Source organism: Coregonus clupeaformis, chromosome 34, assembly GCF_020615455.1.
Source record: "Coregonus clupeaformis isolate EN_2021a chromosome 34, ASM2061545v1, whole genome shotgun sequence".
NCBI lineage: Eukaryota > Metazoa > Chordata > Actinopteri > Salmoniformes > Salmonidae > Coregonus > Coregonus clupeaformis.
The window spans coordinates 38,864,696-38,881,758 of NC_059225.1; the positions used below are offsets into that span (position 1 = coordinate 38,864,696).

General features: G+C 41.3%; 1 protein-coding gene across 1 annotated transcript in view; it reads right to left on the reverse strand.

Moving 5' to 3' along the window:
• Positions 1 to 13,852: 13,852 nt before the first annotated feature.
• LOC121539656 (BRISC and BRCA1-A complex member 2) overlaps positions 13,853 to 17,063 on the reverse strand; it is a 195,616-nt gene continuing 192,405 nt past the window's right edge. The window contains 5 exon segments of the mRNA XM_045210573.1: positions 13,853 to 14,573; positions 16,114 to 16,268; positions 16,388 to 16,441; positions 16,443 to 16,473; positions 16,696 to 16,766. Of these exon segments, the coding sequence (XP_045066508.1) occupies positions 14,510 to 14,573; positions 16,114 to 16,268; positions 16,388 to 16,441; positions 16,443 to 16,473; positions 16,696 to 16,766 (375 nt within the window). The 3' untranslated portion in view covers positions 13,853 to 14,509.

Below are 17,063 nucleotides of genomic sequence, written 5' to 3' on the forward strand. Positions count from 1 at the left end.
CCTCCCAGCTGCAGTCAGAGCAGGAGATGTTCACCCCTCTGCGTCCAGACTGCAAATGAATCGCGCATGCGGGAAGGCGCTGCTGGCTGATCCCGCCCTGGCTTACATTCAGGGCGGGATGTAAATGTAGGGTGTTTTTTACTCACTTTTTGTCTCTCCCACGACGTTATTCCTCTTTCCTACAGCGTCCATCACAATTACATGCACATGGCAATTATGCAAAGTAGACGATGACGTCATTTAGCGACTTATAGCGCCTTTTAGGACAGCTACTTTCCTTACTAAGGAGTTGGCAACTCTGCTCCCCTCCCTCACCGCACTTTCTCCTCTCGAGCTCGGAGTGATAGGGTGTCTCAGCCGCATAGAGTAGGTCTATGCAGTTAATCAAGATGTTATATCTTTATCTTGCAGTCCTTGTGGATATTCATCTCATGACTATTTAAAGTTTTTGTAGCTTTTGATTTTTACACGAAGAGAGAGAAAGTTAGGCCAAAGAACAGATACATGTCGCTAGGCCAGCAGTAAGGGGAAATTATTGAAGGAAACGCTACTACTTTCTCAACCACTAGTCTAGAACGTCTCAGAGGATACGAAACTGCAATGTCACTCTTTCCCCATCTCGAGTCCTCATAGAACATCGAACTATTTGGACCAGTGAAATTTCAGAAAATATATCATATTACTTATGTGGTTCATGCAGGATATATTGGTTATTTTGCTCTAAGGACATCTGGAAACAAAACACAACACAAAAATGCAATGGAATTATCATAGAGAGCACAGTAAATGCAAGTGCAGCAGTGGATAATGTTTGTTACAAAAATGTATTTCATAGCTACAGCAAAGGATGCGACATGAAATGTGGGGTAATTCAGACACAGTTCCAGGAGGGCATAGAGCCCAGAATATGCCATGTAGAAGAGGCCTACTAAATGCCGAATTAACTGCAATCCAATTTTATATGGTTCCTATGTTAGTCATTAAAACCACAACTACAAATAACACGCACTAAAACAGTGTTTGTTACATGCATCCTTATGCATCCTTGCCAAGACAGCGTTCAATTAGGCCTACACTGGTTTAGGAAACGTTCAAAACGAAAGACCCATGAGAGAGACCAAGGGTGTTCTTCCAATATGACAAAAAAGGAACAACAAAATATTGGGAGTTTCCTCAAGTGACCTTTGAATGAATTGAGTTGCCCCTGACCTATAGCCATAATCTGTTCCTGCCACAGTTTCCAGAGTGGTCCAGTATTTCTTCACTGCACAAGATGAATGAAGAGCCATCCTATCGGGAAATACTTGAAAAGTAAAGGCTACAATGAGACCAAAGGTGATATAAAAACTGAAATGTAGGCCTACAGTAGGTGTTTTCCTAGTGCCAGATAGAATGTAGGCTATTGATCATTGTGCCCTACCGTCCACATTTGGTAGCCTATAAATCAGGTGTGCAAACAGCCTTTGGGTTTTACTCCCCTCAACATAAAACGTGTTATATAATCCATATCATGAATTATAGTTGGTGTGCGAGTGCCTGCATAGGTAATGAAATAACTCATTTTCAATCTATTGCAAAAGCTTCTTATGACTAATTTGCAGGCTATGTCTAGTCTGCAAACGGACCTACATGGCAATGATGTTTAGAACAATAAAGCGCATCCTTCGTTTCAGGCCTTTGTGTCTTTCTGTGGCCGAGTTCCAGTCAGACGTGAGGGGGTCATCTATATTTATCACCAACAACGTGAGGAATGTTTGGTATGAGAATGGCAAAGCGCAGGAATTAAAAGCAGAAAATACTGATTTCATGGAAATTGGTGTGATTATGGTTGTTTATACATATTGATCATGTAGGCAACAGTTTTGGATATGCTCAGTTTAGTTCAACTTTCATTTAGGCTATATGCTCACACAGGCAATAGTTTTGGATAGGCCCGCCTAGCTAGATGTTATCATCATTACAATTTCGTTTTGATAAACACATTTTGATGCCCACCTGTTTGCGTTCATGGATGAAAACTCGAAATAATGATTCTACAAGCTTCTTGTTCACTTCTCATTCACCATAAGGGGCTTATTGGAGCTGTCATGTGTGACTGAGACTTGTAAAAGTGTGCTTTAAACAATGTACATTTGTTGATTGCTAAGCATACAAACACACTTATTTCTTGATACATTTGAAACGAGGTCTAGTTGTGAATGACTCTTGGCGGGATGCATTGCTTGACTGCTGTGAGGGGGGGATAAGCACAGTATCGTTCGTGAACTGCAGCACCCAGGCAGCACCCCAAATAATTCGTTCTTGAGTTCGAGTTTGTTAAGCAGAGGCTGTGTGTGTTTTGGTTCTACAAAGCTGTGTCCATCATAACATTCGATAATCAATTAATTGCATTCATTCTTGCACCATGCGATCAATTATCAGTGCTAAACATGCCCTTTTCTTCTCTATGCTGTCTGCAGCATGATCTATTTTCCTGAGCACATACAGTAAACACTGAGTGTACAAAACATTAGGAACACCTGCTCTTTCCATGACATAGACTGACCAGGTGAATCCAGCTGAGATTAAGGGGAGGAGACAGGTTCAAGAATACTTTTTAAGTCTTAAGACAATTGAGACATGGATTGTGTATGTGTGCCATTCAGAGGGTGAATGGGCAAGACAAAATATTTAAGTGCCTTTGGTAGTAGGTGCCAGGTGCACTGGTTTGAGTGTGTCAAGAACTGCAACGCTGCTGGGTTTTTCACGCTCAACAGTTTCCTGTGTGTATCAAGAATGGCCAACCTCCTAAAGGACATCCAGCCAACTTGACAACTGTGTCTGTCCAAGCGTCTGTCCGAGTCATGATCTCTCCTCAAGTGAGGAAACATAATTATCAGGTGAATTATCCGCCATGACAACAATCGATTGGAGTCAGACATAGAGGAGTGGAAAAGCAGATATCTTTTGACAATCATAACATAAATCTATTTCTTAGTGTGCACGTGAAGCTTTTTTCAGTCAATAGGATCATGGCCAAGTGCTCCACACAGCCCGTAGTGCAGGTGCATTTGTGACATCAGGCAGACGACGCTGATCGAGAGAGGATTATTTTTTTGTAGTGATCCAATTTACATTTTAGTCATTTAGCAGACGCTCTTATCCAGAGCGACTTACAATTAGTGAGTGCATAAATTTTTCATACTGGCCCCCCGTGGGAAGCGAACCCACAACCCTTGCGTTGCAAGCGCCATGCTCTACCAACTGAGCTACAGGAGGGCCAATAGATTATGAAAGCATTGAGGTAGGTAACAGAAAGAGATGTCCTTCACCAATTACCCACCTCACCATAACCATTCAAATGAATACATTGACACAGGAGGATTTAGTTGAATGTTATTGATCATATTTAACACTAAACAGTGACTGAAATGACTGCAACACTTAACAAAGAGCTGCAGTTAGTTTCAGAATGGGTGGCAAGGATTAAATTAGTCCTAAATATTTCAAAAACTAAAAGCATTGTATTTGGGAGAAATCGTTCACTAAACCCTAAACCTCAACTAAATCTTGTAACAAATAATGTGGAAATTGAGCAAGTTGATGTGACTAAACAGCTTGGAGTAACCCTGGATTGTAAGCTGTCATGGTCAAAACATATTGATACAACAGTAGCTAAGATGGGGGGAAGTCTGTCCATAACAAAGCGCTGCTCTGACTTTTTAACAACACTATCAACAAGGCAGGTCCTACAGGCCCTAGTTATTTTTGTACCCCCTTTTTCTCCCCAATTTCGATCCAATTACAATCTTGTCTCATCGCTGCAACTCCCCAATGGTCTCGGGAGAGGCCTCCGAAACATGACCCGCCAAACCGCGCTTCTTAACACCCGCCCGCTTAACCCGGAAGCCTAGCTGCACCAATGTGTCGGAGGAAACACCATTCAACTGATGACCGAGTCAGCCTGCAGGCACCCGGGCCGCCACAAGGAGTCACTAGAACGCGATGTGCCAAGTAAATACCCCCGCACCTGGACTACTGTTCAGTCGTGTGGTCAGATGTCACAAAGAGGGACTTAGGAAAATTACAATTAGCTTAGAACAGGGCAGCATGGCTGGCCCTTGAATGTACACGGGGAGCTAACATTAATGATATGCATGTCAATCTCTCATGGCTCAAAGTGGAGGAAAGATTGACTTCATCACTACTTGCTTTTGTAAGTGTTGACAAGCGGACACCCATGCATACCCCACAAGACATGCTACCAGAGGTCTCGTCACAATCCCCAAGTCCAGAACAGACTATGGGAGGCGCACAGTACTACATAGAGCCATGACTACATGGAACTCTATTCCACATCAGGTAACTGATGCAAGCAGTAGAATCAGATTTAAAAAACAGATAAAAAAAACATCTTATGGAGCAGCGGGGACTGTGAAGAGACACACACAGGTACAGACACACGCATACGCAGACACACACACATTGTAATATTGTTGTATGGTGGTATTATACATTTTGTATTGTAGATATGTGTAATAATGTTATATGATGTACTGTTTTATCTTTTGTTTTATGTGTAATGTAAGTGCCTTAATGTGTTTGGACCCCAGGAAGAGTAGCTGCTGCCTTGGCAGCAGCTAATGGGGATCCCTAATAAATACCAATACAAAAAGCATGTAATGTCTTGAATGAGGTAAGGAGGGTCAAGCTCTTTTGAGGGACCCACTGCCTTCAATGGCTAAACCCAGTTCCTATTGTTTTTATCTCCAACAACAGCCGGCATGCAAACAAAACACAACTCAGATACTGGCGTAAATCAATAGAGGTCAAGATCAATGTTTGACCATCCACCTCCATATGACTGTATGAGACAAAACACCATTCTGTTAGCTGGTCACAGTCTCAGTGGTATTGCAATATCCATCCATATCATGTGTGGCTTTGTTTGGTTGCAGGGCTTATGTTAATTTCAGCATGACATCAGTGCAAATATAATAATGACAGTACATCTGGTACAGATATATGGAAGACGCATTTCAAATACTCAAATACATTGACTCAAATACACTCCCATGCATTTAACCCAGGTATCTGAAAATATTTGAAATAAGTATTTGAAAATACTGTCAAATACTAAGTGTATTTCCAAATACATTAAAATATTCAACTACTTGTCTTTTCAAATAAAATATATCTGAATACTTACTTTAAATGTATACGACATAAATTGAGATATTTTAAATAGTATTTGAACCCAGGTCTGATTGAATGACATAAATAGTATGCTTTTGGTGTACTAATGTTTTCAGTTGGTTGTGTGAAAACAAATCTGAAAGAGGGATGTAAGGGAACGAGTTATTATGAAAGTGTAAGGATAAAAGTGAGATGTCTGGAAAGGTGGGGAGAAGAACTGTGTGATTAACCAGACTATAAACTGAAGTGGGCTAATTTCCTTTTATTTAACAGTAAGCCAAGGAAATGAACTGATATTCAAAGTATGAGACAATGTCTAAATTGGCTATCAAATAATTTCATGAATGGATGGGAATTGGATGACAAAACTCATTTGTTTTATTTTTCTGTATCACCTTCCGCCTTCCTTCCACTACAGTATTTTTTAAACAGGTTTAATTAACACTCTAACCTGGATAATAGCTCATGTGATCAGACTAGGTAATCTGATCACTCCAAATGCTGTCTATGCATGCACACGCTAAAGTGCTGACTTGGAGGGCAATGGGGTAAAGGACCAGACAAGGAACTAGGCAGTGTGAGCTGTTATTGCAGTCATATGCACATGGCGTATATGTACAACAATTTATGATGTCAGCATGACAGTCAAGACATACATATTTTACATATCAAAATTCAGTAGCCTAGTTGTACTACCATTATTATTATTATTATTATTATTATTATTATTATTATTGTTATTATTATTATTATTATACTATAGGTTAGTTGTCATGTTATCCAGGTGACTGAAAATATAGTGGGTTATCTATAAGATTTTCTAACCACCACCTGAATTTAAGCAAGAAAATGTAATTTTGTTACAACCTATTTTAAATGACTAAATTTAAGTCAACTATGCACCTCTTTTATTGGTGACATCTACCATGGTCTTCATAATGTTATTACATTTCATCGAATATTTCATCAAACCAGTGCTCAAGATGACAGCCCATTCACGTCATGACCCTTGTACAGATTTGTATTGTATTTCAATCCAGATTGGTAGACACTGCTGATCCATATTAGCAACCTATCTTTCTGCAATTTTAATTGCCGGTTACCATGGCGACTAATGTAAAGCAGTAAGAAACAGAGGAGCACAACAGCACAATAGAGCGTTCCTGACATAATGGAATGTGTGACACTGAGGAGAATTTATTAAATGTTATTCTGGTGTGCATTTCCTCCCATAAGACCAATCAAAATAAAGTATGTGAAAAAACAGAAGGATAGTGTAGCTGTCAAGTGTCTTAACAATACTCTTCCAGTTGTTGCAATGACGTAGTAATAACTGCAGGTTTGACCAGCTCAAGACAGACATCCAAGTGCAGTTTTAACACCCTGGGCTCTCTTCTGACAGCTGTCAATATGATGTGAACTAATTAGAGGGTCAGAGAGCAAGAACATCAGAAAGCCTATATGGTGTTTTGGACACGTCAAGCCAAGAGCTTCCAGGGCTTGACAGTGATTGATAACCCCACCTATGATCTATTCCTATGACTCCATCATAAAATTCTTCCCTCAATCCTTGTCAGATCATTGATCAGATCAATTAGTGCAACCAATAACAATAGTGAGGGGTGTGTCATAATTGCTAGGTTGATCAGAATGAATTGAGCGAGTGTGCAAAGCTTTAATCAAGGCAAAGGGTGGTTACTTTGAAGAATCTCAAATAGAAAATATATTTTGATTTGTTTAACACTTTTTTGGTTACTACATGATTCCATATGTGTTATTTAATAGTTTTGATGTCTTCACTATTATTCTACAATGTAGATAATAGTAAAAATAAAGAAAAACCCTGGAATGAGTAGGTGTGTCCAAACTTTTGACTGGTACTGTATATATATATGCGTATGTATGTATGTATGTGTGTGTGTTTTTTTTACCGTAAGTTTACAACCAGAGGGTATCAAGTTCTTCCTGCTACAATGGAAGGAAGTGCACCACGAATGCAGCGTACCTCGAAACAAAGAAGAATGAAACAACACTGCTCAGGCAAGGCGAAAAACAGAAAAAAGGGGAAATGTTGTAGTGGAAGAAGTGAACAAATAGCAGGGGCTTGGAGAAGAAAATAACTTGAGTGGTCGGGGGACTTCTGAACAGGCAACGGAGGAGTCAACCCCACCATCTGCAGCTAGGGATAAACAGGACCCACGTACGTCTATGTCACGCCCTGACCTTAGAGATCACCTGTATTCTCTGTTTGGTTAGGTCAGGGTGTGATTTGGATAGATTCTAGTTGATCTATTTCTATGTTGGCCGGGTGTGGTTCCCAATCAGAGGCAGCTGTCGATCGTTGTCTCTGATTGGGATCCTACTTAGGCAGCCATTTTGCCTACCTATGTTGTGGGATCTTGTTTCTGTTTAGGTTATTTTGTCAAGTGTTTATTTAATAATTAAACATGTACGCATACCACGCTGCACCTTGGTCCGACCATTTATACAACGAACGTGACAGTCTATCACCTCACTGGACATTTCGTGTGGTCGACTGGAAAAAGGCCCCCCCAAAAAAGCAGTCTTTACTAGAAAACGTGTTAGTTGGCCACCTGACAAGAAGCACTTTATATCATGTTTTTATTTTGTTAGTTCTCTGGATATTTTCACCCCTCACCGCTCCAAAACAGTCAAATCGAATTGTGTTTTCAGTGGCGCCTTTCACCACAATACAATGGGGAAGTTTATCTCTGTCCGTCAACAATGTCATCCAGTGCAATTTACGAGGATGTCGGCCGGAGCGGGGAGGCCAGTCAGCTTGGAATGTTAATGGCTTTTGGTCGGAGCACAAGTCGCGCTCATGTTGTTTGACTACACCAACTGATCCTTTCTTATGATGTCATCTGCATTCCTGTCCCATGATGACTCCTATGTACAGTGATAAAGTGTAATGACTTAACTCAAGGATAATCTAGAGGATCTGAGAAGAAATGTAGGTTGTCAGGCTAGATCTGAGAAGAATTTGAGGTTGTCAACAATGGCCATCTAGAAATCAGGTGTGCCACAGCACAGCAAACATTGAACAAATTTGAGCATCGAAGGGGAAGAAATAGAGAGCGACACACAGATAGAATATCTCTTATGCCACTGAATATGTTCACACTCAAATGAGCACCGTCCTGTCTGAATACTCTCTTTACAGACACATTAACGAAGGAAAATCAGGAATCCAGAAAATGTGGTTATATCCCTGGATTCACATGGAATGCTTTAGCAAGATTACCACACAATAGATTTGAGCTTGTTTTTCTTAATCTTGAAGAATATAATTCATGGTGCTGCGGTGTGTCTGCCAATAACTGCCTCAAGCTCAGCGTGTTGCTTCTAATCTGCAAGAATAATCCCCATTGTTTTTGTGTGTTTTATCTATGCTTTTGATCATGTTCCCTCATGTACATTTTAAATGGAAGCAAATTAGCAGGCATCTGTATAACAACTGATGAGTATTCCCACTAGGGCTTCTTTTCTAGGCGCTAAGGGACAGTCAGCTGGTGAAGACGAAGAGACTGACTTCTCCTGTCTCATGCAGAACAGACTCTTTCTCCCCTTTGCCATACGCACACTACTACAGCACAAATGCAAGGGAAGGGAAAAGAGGAGGAGACCGGAGCGAAAGAGAATGAATGCGGGAGGGGTGGTGGGCAGAGTCTTTTCCCGAGGTCTACTCCTCCGGTGAGTCCATTCCTTCTGGCTGGATGGAGGCTTAATGCGAGTGTGGAATAGTCTAAAATTTAATTAGGCTGCCAAGGGGGGTTTGCCAATGGCACAAGCGACCCCCCCCTTCACTCTCTCCATACTGCGTTCGCTGCAGTCCAACCCGCACCTCACTTTTTACCCACAGTCATCGGGGGCATGACCTACAGGGCTGACGGGGGCGGATCGAGGTCAACCAAATAGCAAGAATTCAATGGTAAAAAAAACTAAATTAATTTCATAAGGACTACATTTCATTCAAAGATTAATTTGAATACCTGAAAAACGTACATGGTCAAAAATGCAGTTCTAATTTCGCGTGCATCTATAATTGACATATCACATGCCTACAGTAGGCTACATCACATCCATTTAGGCTCAGGTAAAGTTTTCCAAGTTGCAGGGACACTTGTCCACACACTATGAAAAGTTACCAACACATTTATTTACATTTATTTATTTCGGAAGGTCTTGTCACATTACATGTACCTGTCTGCCTGCCTGTCCAAGTCCTGGCTGTCACTCCACCTGACAGGTCTATCAGTGTACAAGGCAGATTGGGATGTGTCCCTCAGTCAGTGTGACAGGCTGAACCGGCAGCATCACAATCCAGAGTGACAGCTCCTCAGGTAGACTTGCCAGCGGAAAAGAGAGGGAAAGGAGAGATGGAGAAAGAGTAGGGGAAAAATGGTCGAGTGCAAAGAAAGAGAGACAGACGGGCCACAAAACTGTAAAAGGGAAGAGAAAGAGAAAGGTCAACCCATGAGAAACGCATGAAGGTCAACTTTAAGTCACTTTACCATACATTACCTCTAAACTCCACTTAAACCTCCAGTTGAATCTCTCTGCCAAGAAAAACAGTGTCTAGGATTGCCAAGTAGGCCTATTAGGCAGATCGAGATTAATATTTTATGCTGATTTAGCGTGTCAAGCCCTCGCCAAATTCCCTGCTAAGTATCAGAGAACCAAAAGCTGCATTCCAGAGACAAACCACCTGAGGGATGTGCTTTGGTAAATCCACGACATGTTTAAATCAAATATTTGTGATTGTACCCTAGAGGAAGACAGGGTATAAAAAATCTAAAATATCTGCCTTCATCTCGTCAAAAGCCATCCAACCCATCCAAAACGCCCAAACAATGTGACAAAAATGGAAAACCTACAAGCTCTGGAGCGAGGAGTCCTTTGATCGGCTTAGCCACGCTCTCCTGGCTTCTCATGTTTCAGCTAGGACGAGAGTAATTAGCTATTAACAATCAGTGTTTAACGAGATCCCGTTGTTATCTATACGAGAGTGAAAAATCTGCTGCTTTGACAGTGAGTGCATTAGAATATCCCTGCAACTTTGGGATGAAAAAAAAGAGAGGCCCGAACTAGTAATTCTCTCAATTCCACGACATCTCTAGGCAATTTTTTTATTTGTTTAATTCCCCCAGATCAAACAGGCTGCAACAAAAGGCAAATCCCCCCACTCTCCTCACTCCTTCCCAAATTAGCTAAGCCTCTCAGCTCCATCATCTTAAACATGGCTTGCATCAACAACCCCGCTGCATACCAAACGTTGCCTATCGCTGAAACCCCTGTATTAGTTCTCCAGCTTGTTAAAAGTGGGGAGCTTTTGACTTTCTTGGCCTCAGTCTCTGCTCTCGAAAGTGTTTTGAGTTCTTCGAATTACTTCTTCTGTGTGTGTGATGCTAAAAACTAGCCCCGGGTTATCACCTAGGGAAGGTGCTACTGAGCTTAAGTGATCCTGTTTCACACACCCGTCATTAGCTGAGACTGGCAAATCCATGGCTGCCTTGAAGCTAACCGCAAACAGGACAGAATGTCAGTCTAATGTTGATAAAGCTAGCTAGCAGTTATGTGTATTCATGGATGCCAAGGGAAGCCAGGCTTCCCCAAAATATTTACCCCAGAAAAATAATGTATCTTTCGTCTCTCTGTGTTTCATACATTTCCTTCAATTTCCAAGCGGCTGAATGTATCTCACCGGAGAAAGCATCCAAGCGAATAAAACACCGCCCCTCTGTCTCAGTATGTGTAGCGTATCTATCTGATGCTGTCTGGTCAGAAAGAGTATGGCATTTGGCATCCCTTGCAATTTTTTAAATAAAATAATAGCCAATCAGCGTTGCGCTAAACTGAGTGAGCTCAGCTGTGACTGGTCCTGGCGCACCCAAAAAAAGTGTGAAGGGAAGCCAGTTTGGATTTGGCTTCAGACCAATCCCATCACAAGCCAAACTTCATTATTGATAGATATATTTTTTAATTGTTATATCTCGTTGTGCTGTTGTCACCCAGTGGCTAGCTAGCTTGCAAAAATTGGCCCTTTCCTTAATTAGCCATGGATGGGTATAGGGATTTGGACTTGGGGTTTTACTTAATTCTCCATACTGGCAAATGATTATAATGGCAATTCTGATCCAACCATAAATTCATACATTGTGCCCCTGGCCTGAGAGGATGGAAGTTCAACATGTAGTTAGATGTTGTATGCTAATGTTAACTAGCTGGCCTGGTGTATAATAATAATAATAATATGCCATTTAGCAGACGCTTTTATCCAAAGCGACTTACAGTCATGCGTGCATACTTTTTTATGTTTGGGTGGTCCCGGGGATCGAACCCACTACCCTGGCGTTACAAGCGCCATGCTCTACCAATTGAGCTACAGAGGACCATGAAAGGAAGTTAGGCTAGCGAGCAAGTATTTTAGCCAGGTAACCTAGTACAACAAAAACTAAAAGCATGTACTGCTGTTTAGGCAACACGAAAGAGGAGGATGGCATTGGCGTTTCTTTACAAGTTGGGTGAGTCAACATGTTTTTTCTACTTGCACACACATAAATCAGTACCATGGACACCCACATCATATTTAGCTTACGTTGATTGGACTAAATCGTTTTTGGTATCTTTTAATTGTCACTGTATTAGACTAAGCACAGGTGATTAGATGATGTTGAAATGTTGAAGTTGAAATGGTGCTGGAATAGTGGAGGCAGCTCCTGTTTTCTTTGCCACTTGCGGTAAGTCTCCGTGGTTCTAAATCAATAGTTGTTTAGTAGTCCGAAAATGTCTGAAACATTACCTTGCTTGACCATGCTGTAGGTCTTGCAACTGTTAATTACATGCAATATGTTTTGTGGACTTCACCGGACAGGTGTTGCTCTCTGGTTTTCTAATGAAACAAATGTGTGGTTGAATTTATTATTCTTATTGTCTCGGCCTTAGGCCTATATATCACGGTGTTAAGACGTGAACAAACAGGTTATAGAGCTAACAACGCAATTATCACAACACATACAGTAGGATGTAATATGGCTTTTTTTTCTGGATTGGCTTCCCCTGTGATTTTACCCACGCACCGCTACTGCTAGCTAGCCACCTCCCTTGAGTTGAGTTGGAAAGACTTGCTGAGCAAAACATGCCAGGAGCTTGAGGAAGTAGAAATAGTGTGAGGTAGGTGAGGCTTCAGCTTTGGTTGGGAGCCCTCAGCAACCGACAGGGGCCACAAAGGCCAACCCTGACTGAGCCCTCTTGCAATATACGAACGTAATCAAAGAACATAACAAACATCTTCATTACAATCAGGCAAAGAGGTTTTGGCTTGTTTAACTGTGCACCAAACCCCTTCTCCAAAACCAAAATGGCCGACAATCATTAGCAAAACCATTTCACGGTTCAGCAAAGGTTAAACTGGCTTTGAGCGATAAAGCAATGCCGAGCATCATTTTAATCATCTCTCTCCAGAGATCTCCGGGTAATTATTCCTACCTTTAATGATTCCGGCCGACTGCCATTGCAATCTCCTAAATAAGGCTGGATTAGTGGATTTGAAGTATTAGCAACAGAGTTGGCAGGCAGGAGACCTCTGTGCCGTGAGTCAGGGGGTGAGAAACACAGCTTCAAAAGGTACCTTGAGCAGCAACCTTCGTAAGATCATTACGAAGACCGTATCCCTATTAAGAGGTTTAAAGTGAGAGGTGAGTTCCATGTGGATTACGTGATATAACACCTGTACCATAGTTTAAATTGAAAGAGTTGTTTACGAGCAAGTGTATCACCTTCAAGGCCTTAGGTATTGCACCAAACTTAAAACAGATTTCTATGAATCGTCGACAATGTTAGCGTCTGTAGATTCCTCACAGCTCACTCCAATCTATATTCATGTATTGCATAATCCATATTATAAATTGATTTAAAGCTGATAAAAAAAAAGTTAGGATCCAGAGGATATGCTAAGCCAAAATCAATTAAAGGAAAACAAAATGAATTTTGAACGTGAAGTGATTAGTTCACGGTGAAATAAAAACTGTCCCTGAGAAGCCTTCGTTAGAGAGGCTGTTACCCCATATCCTTCCCTCCTTCCTCTGCATACCCTCCTTCCACTCCTCAAAAAAAAGAGAGCAGTTCGTCCCCGGGCTGACGAGAGAGACGATTTGAAAGCAGGTCGGCAAAGGTTACCGCGGGAAACATGGAACGCAGTAGAAAAAGCCAAAAATAAGCTTGCTTTTAATAATTTTTTATTAAGAGACTTAATGCTATTAAATGCCTTAGATACATTCACCGTATAGTTCCCAATTAGACTTGACAGTTGCTGCATTACCAACAATAAATATAGCAAAGGGCTGGCCCCCAGGCCAGGAAAGACCCCTAACAATGACCCCCTAAGATTTAATGATGAAAACAACCATGCACACACACTCCCTCCCTCTCTCTCTCTCTCACCCTTCCTCCCTCACACAGACCATCCCTCCCTCCCTACCCTCCCTGTTAGTCTCGCTCTCTCTCACACACCATCCATCCCTCCTTCCCTGTTTCTCTCTCCCTCTCTTTCAAACACAGCTACATTTAGCACAGGACAGAATTGAATCACAGTGCATCCGTGGCTTAGTGACACGCAATAATAATGAAACAATAAAGAATGTCTTTCCGGACAGTATAGGATTTCAGGGTTTATTGGGAATATGAGTGATTGTGAGGGTGGTGAAATGAACATATAACAGAAAACATTCAGTAACATACTGTCATGGAGTAAGATAATAAAATATGATTTTACAGAGGAAAAATGGCACATACAGTATTCTCCAATGTACATAGTAATGAGGAATACTCCTCTCAAGGCAAAGATTAAGTCGACTGTAGAATGATAAAGTAATGGTACCACTAGTGAGACTGTATTATATGAATCAAGATGAACCGCTGAAGGTGTTTCCAGAAGATGACCGTATTACATCAAGCTCCAGTCAAAGAGTTTAGGGTTCAGGGACCTTTTCCAGTTTTCTTACAACCAGTCAGAAGATCAGAAGTGACATCTTGTTTGAGGTTGTAGCACCTTGGCTGGGCAAGCCCAACATCTGTCTGTTGACTTCACAAGTGGTTCTGAACTACTGACCCTAACCCTTTTAGCAACAGCATTTCAGCATTTTTCTCTCTCTACTTTTAAGAAAGGTGAAAAAACAACTAAATAAAATGGAAACACAGACAGTTCAGCTCAACGTGGAGTTACAGAGAGTTCCTGTACAGTGTACATTGTAATTTATGTGCAGCGCATTCACACACACACACACACATACAAACACACGTACGGACTACACTCCTAGAGTTTCCCAGTGGCAAAGGCCCCTTCCTGAAATTGAGGAATGAAGCTCTTGAAGTATGCTCTGTGGAGAGAGAGAGAGAGTGTGAGAGAGAAAGAAAGATACCAATTAAAAGTAATTTAGACAGACAGATTTACTGGGAGTACTACAGTTCTTATCTGACCATAAAAGCACAGCACCAATTTGTGCTTTCAGCAGTAGAATGTTCTCTACTGGTATGCTGAGTATAATCTAAACAATTTACCACTGTGAAATCGAGACAGTGACAGATGGCTACTTCTGATTATCTCAAAGTTCAATGTTCCTAACAGGAAATGACAAATTGTGAAGAGCAAGCAAGCAAGAAAGTAAAACTAAAAGAAAAACCAAGACAAAAAATACAATGGTACATTCACTTAGAGCTGTCAACAATCCCAAACAAGTGTTTTTTGATACGAGTGTGTGTGTGTGTGCGTGCGTGTGTGTTTTCAAGGGCGAGGTTCACTCCAGGTCAGGTAGCCGAGAATATACACTTTTCTCAGTTATAAAGCAGTAGCTGATAGGTTGGAATCCCAGGCATTTGGAATGTTTGCATATTTTGGGCCCTCCACAGTGCCAAACTAAGACTGAAAACTACTTGTCAGCAAAACAGAGATAGGATACTGTCTTTCCTTGGAGACCAGCGATGTATACAAAGAAAATTCCATCTAACTATCAACTTTAGGACAAAAACTCAGCTGTTACAGTTAAGCACTCCTTTGCTGTGCTAAGTAAACATGATCAAAGCTAGAGATAAAGCCATTAATTCACAAACAGGGTCAACAGGTTCTTGTTAAATAGAAAAATGGTAAAGTAAATACAATTTTGGAGAGCCATACATCTATAAATCATCTCACATATTTTTGCCATATAAATCTTCACCATAGTGTGAGTAGTGATATGTATTTTCGATGATTCGGTGTCCATACTTTTATTGTGATTATTAGTAAGACAGGGATTTTTTGCTTTCCATGATACTATTATAAATCCAGATAAGTTTAATTGAGATAAAATCTATTTTGCAAGGGAGACCTGGTCCAAAGATGGCAGCAGGTTCTAGTTTTGTGCTAGCTAGTCGATTAGATTACATGACTTAAAACAAATAACTTAGCTTTGAATCATTATCATCCTGTATTATGGGTAATTATAAACTAGGTGGTTCAAGCCCTGAATGCTGATTGGTTGGAAGCCGTGGTATATCAGACCGTATACCATGGGTATGACAAAACATTTATTTTTACTGCTCTAATTATGTTGGTAACCTAGCACTCTGCGTTGCGTCGTGCATAAGAACAGCCCTTAGCCGTGGCATATTGGCCATATACCACACCCCCTCTGGCTTTATTGCTTAATTATAAGTAATTATTGTACGGTATAGTAGCTCAAATTGTCATTTTTGTTCAGCATAGTGGGTCAAATAGTCATTGTTGTCCAGTATGCTACGGGTGATGTTTCCCCGAGGTACAGATCTAAGATCAGCTTCCCCTCCCCCTCCCCCAATCCTAACCTGATTCAAAACTGATTCAATATCAGCATCTAGGGGCAACTTCACCCTACATCTGTCCGGTATAGTGTCTTGCCTTACTTGGCTCTTTTGGCCATCTCGTTGCCATCCCATCGCGGGCTATATGGGTAGGACTTTTGCACCTGCCAGTAGAGCTGCCCACTGTTGGTGAAGTGGTACACAGACTGGAATGTCAGGGTGGGCTGGTCCCGCGGGAAGTACAGAGGGAGGTCCACTGGAGGAGGAGAGGGGAGAGAGGGCGAGAGAGAGATAGAGAAAGGGAGAAAAAGAGAGTTGGGGGAGGGAGAGATAGTGAGAAAGAAAGGAAGAGGTGTGCGTGTGTGTGCTTGTGTGTGTGTAACTCAAGGAAACAGAAGTCTTTCCACATGAGGAGAAGAGTGAGCTTGGTGGAATCCTTCTGCATCGTACTCCACCACCCCCCTGCATAAAGCACACACACAATAAAGCACACACACAATTAAGCACACACACATTGGCAAACCTTTTTTACATAGACACTGTAATGTGCCCACATGCACCATAATAATCAAATACAATGTTACAGATGTGCTTGCTCCCACAAACACACACACGTTTCCTTGCCCTTCGCTCTCTTCTCGCATACACACACACAAACACACACACACATGACACCAGACTCACATTCCAAAGTGACTGAGAAAGGCAGCAATGTACTCTCTCCTCTTGTGGTAGCCTTGAATGACATACTGCACCTGAGAACAGGGAGGGAGCACAAAAGAGAGAGAGGGAGAGAAATACCTAAGTGATTACCAGTTACCAGCAAATACCATCTGAAACAGAACAGTACAATAGTAAAAGGTTACTTTTTGGGTTGGCATCCTGAAAAGCCAAACTAATAAACGGAAAATAAAAAGCAATTTAATTTCTAATCAAATCAAATTGTATTTGGCACATGCGCCGAATACCGTGAAAAGCTTACTTGCAAGCCCTTAACCAACAATGCAGTTAAGAAAAATTAGCACCATTTTATTTTTTTTACAAATTACGAA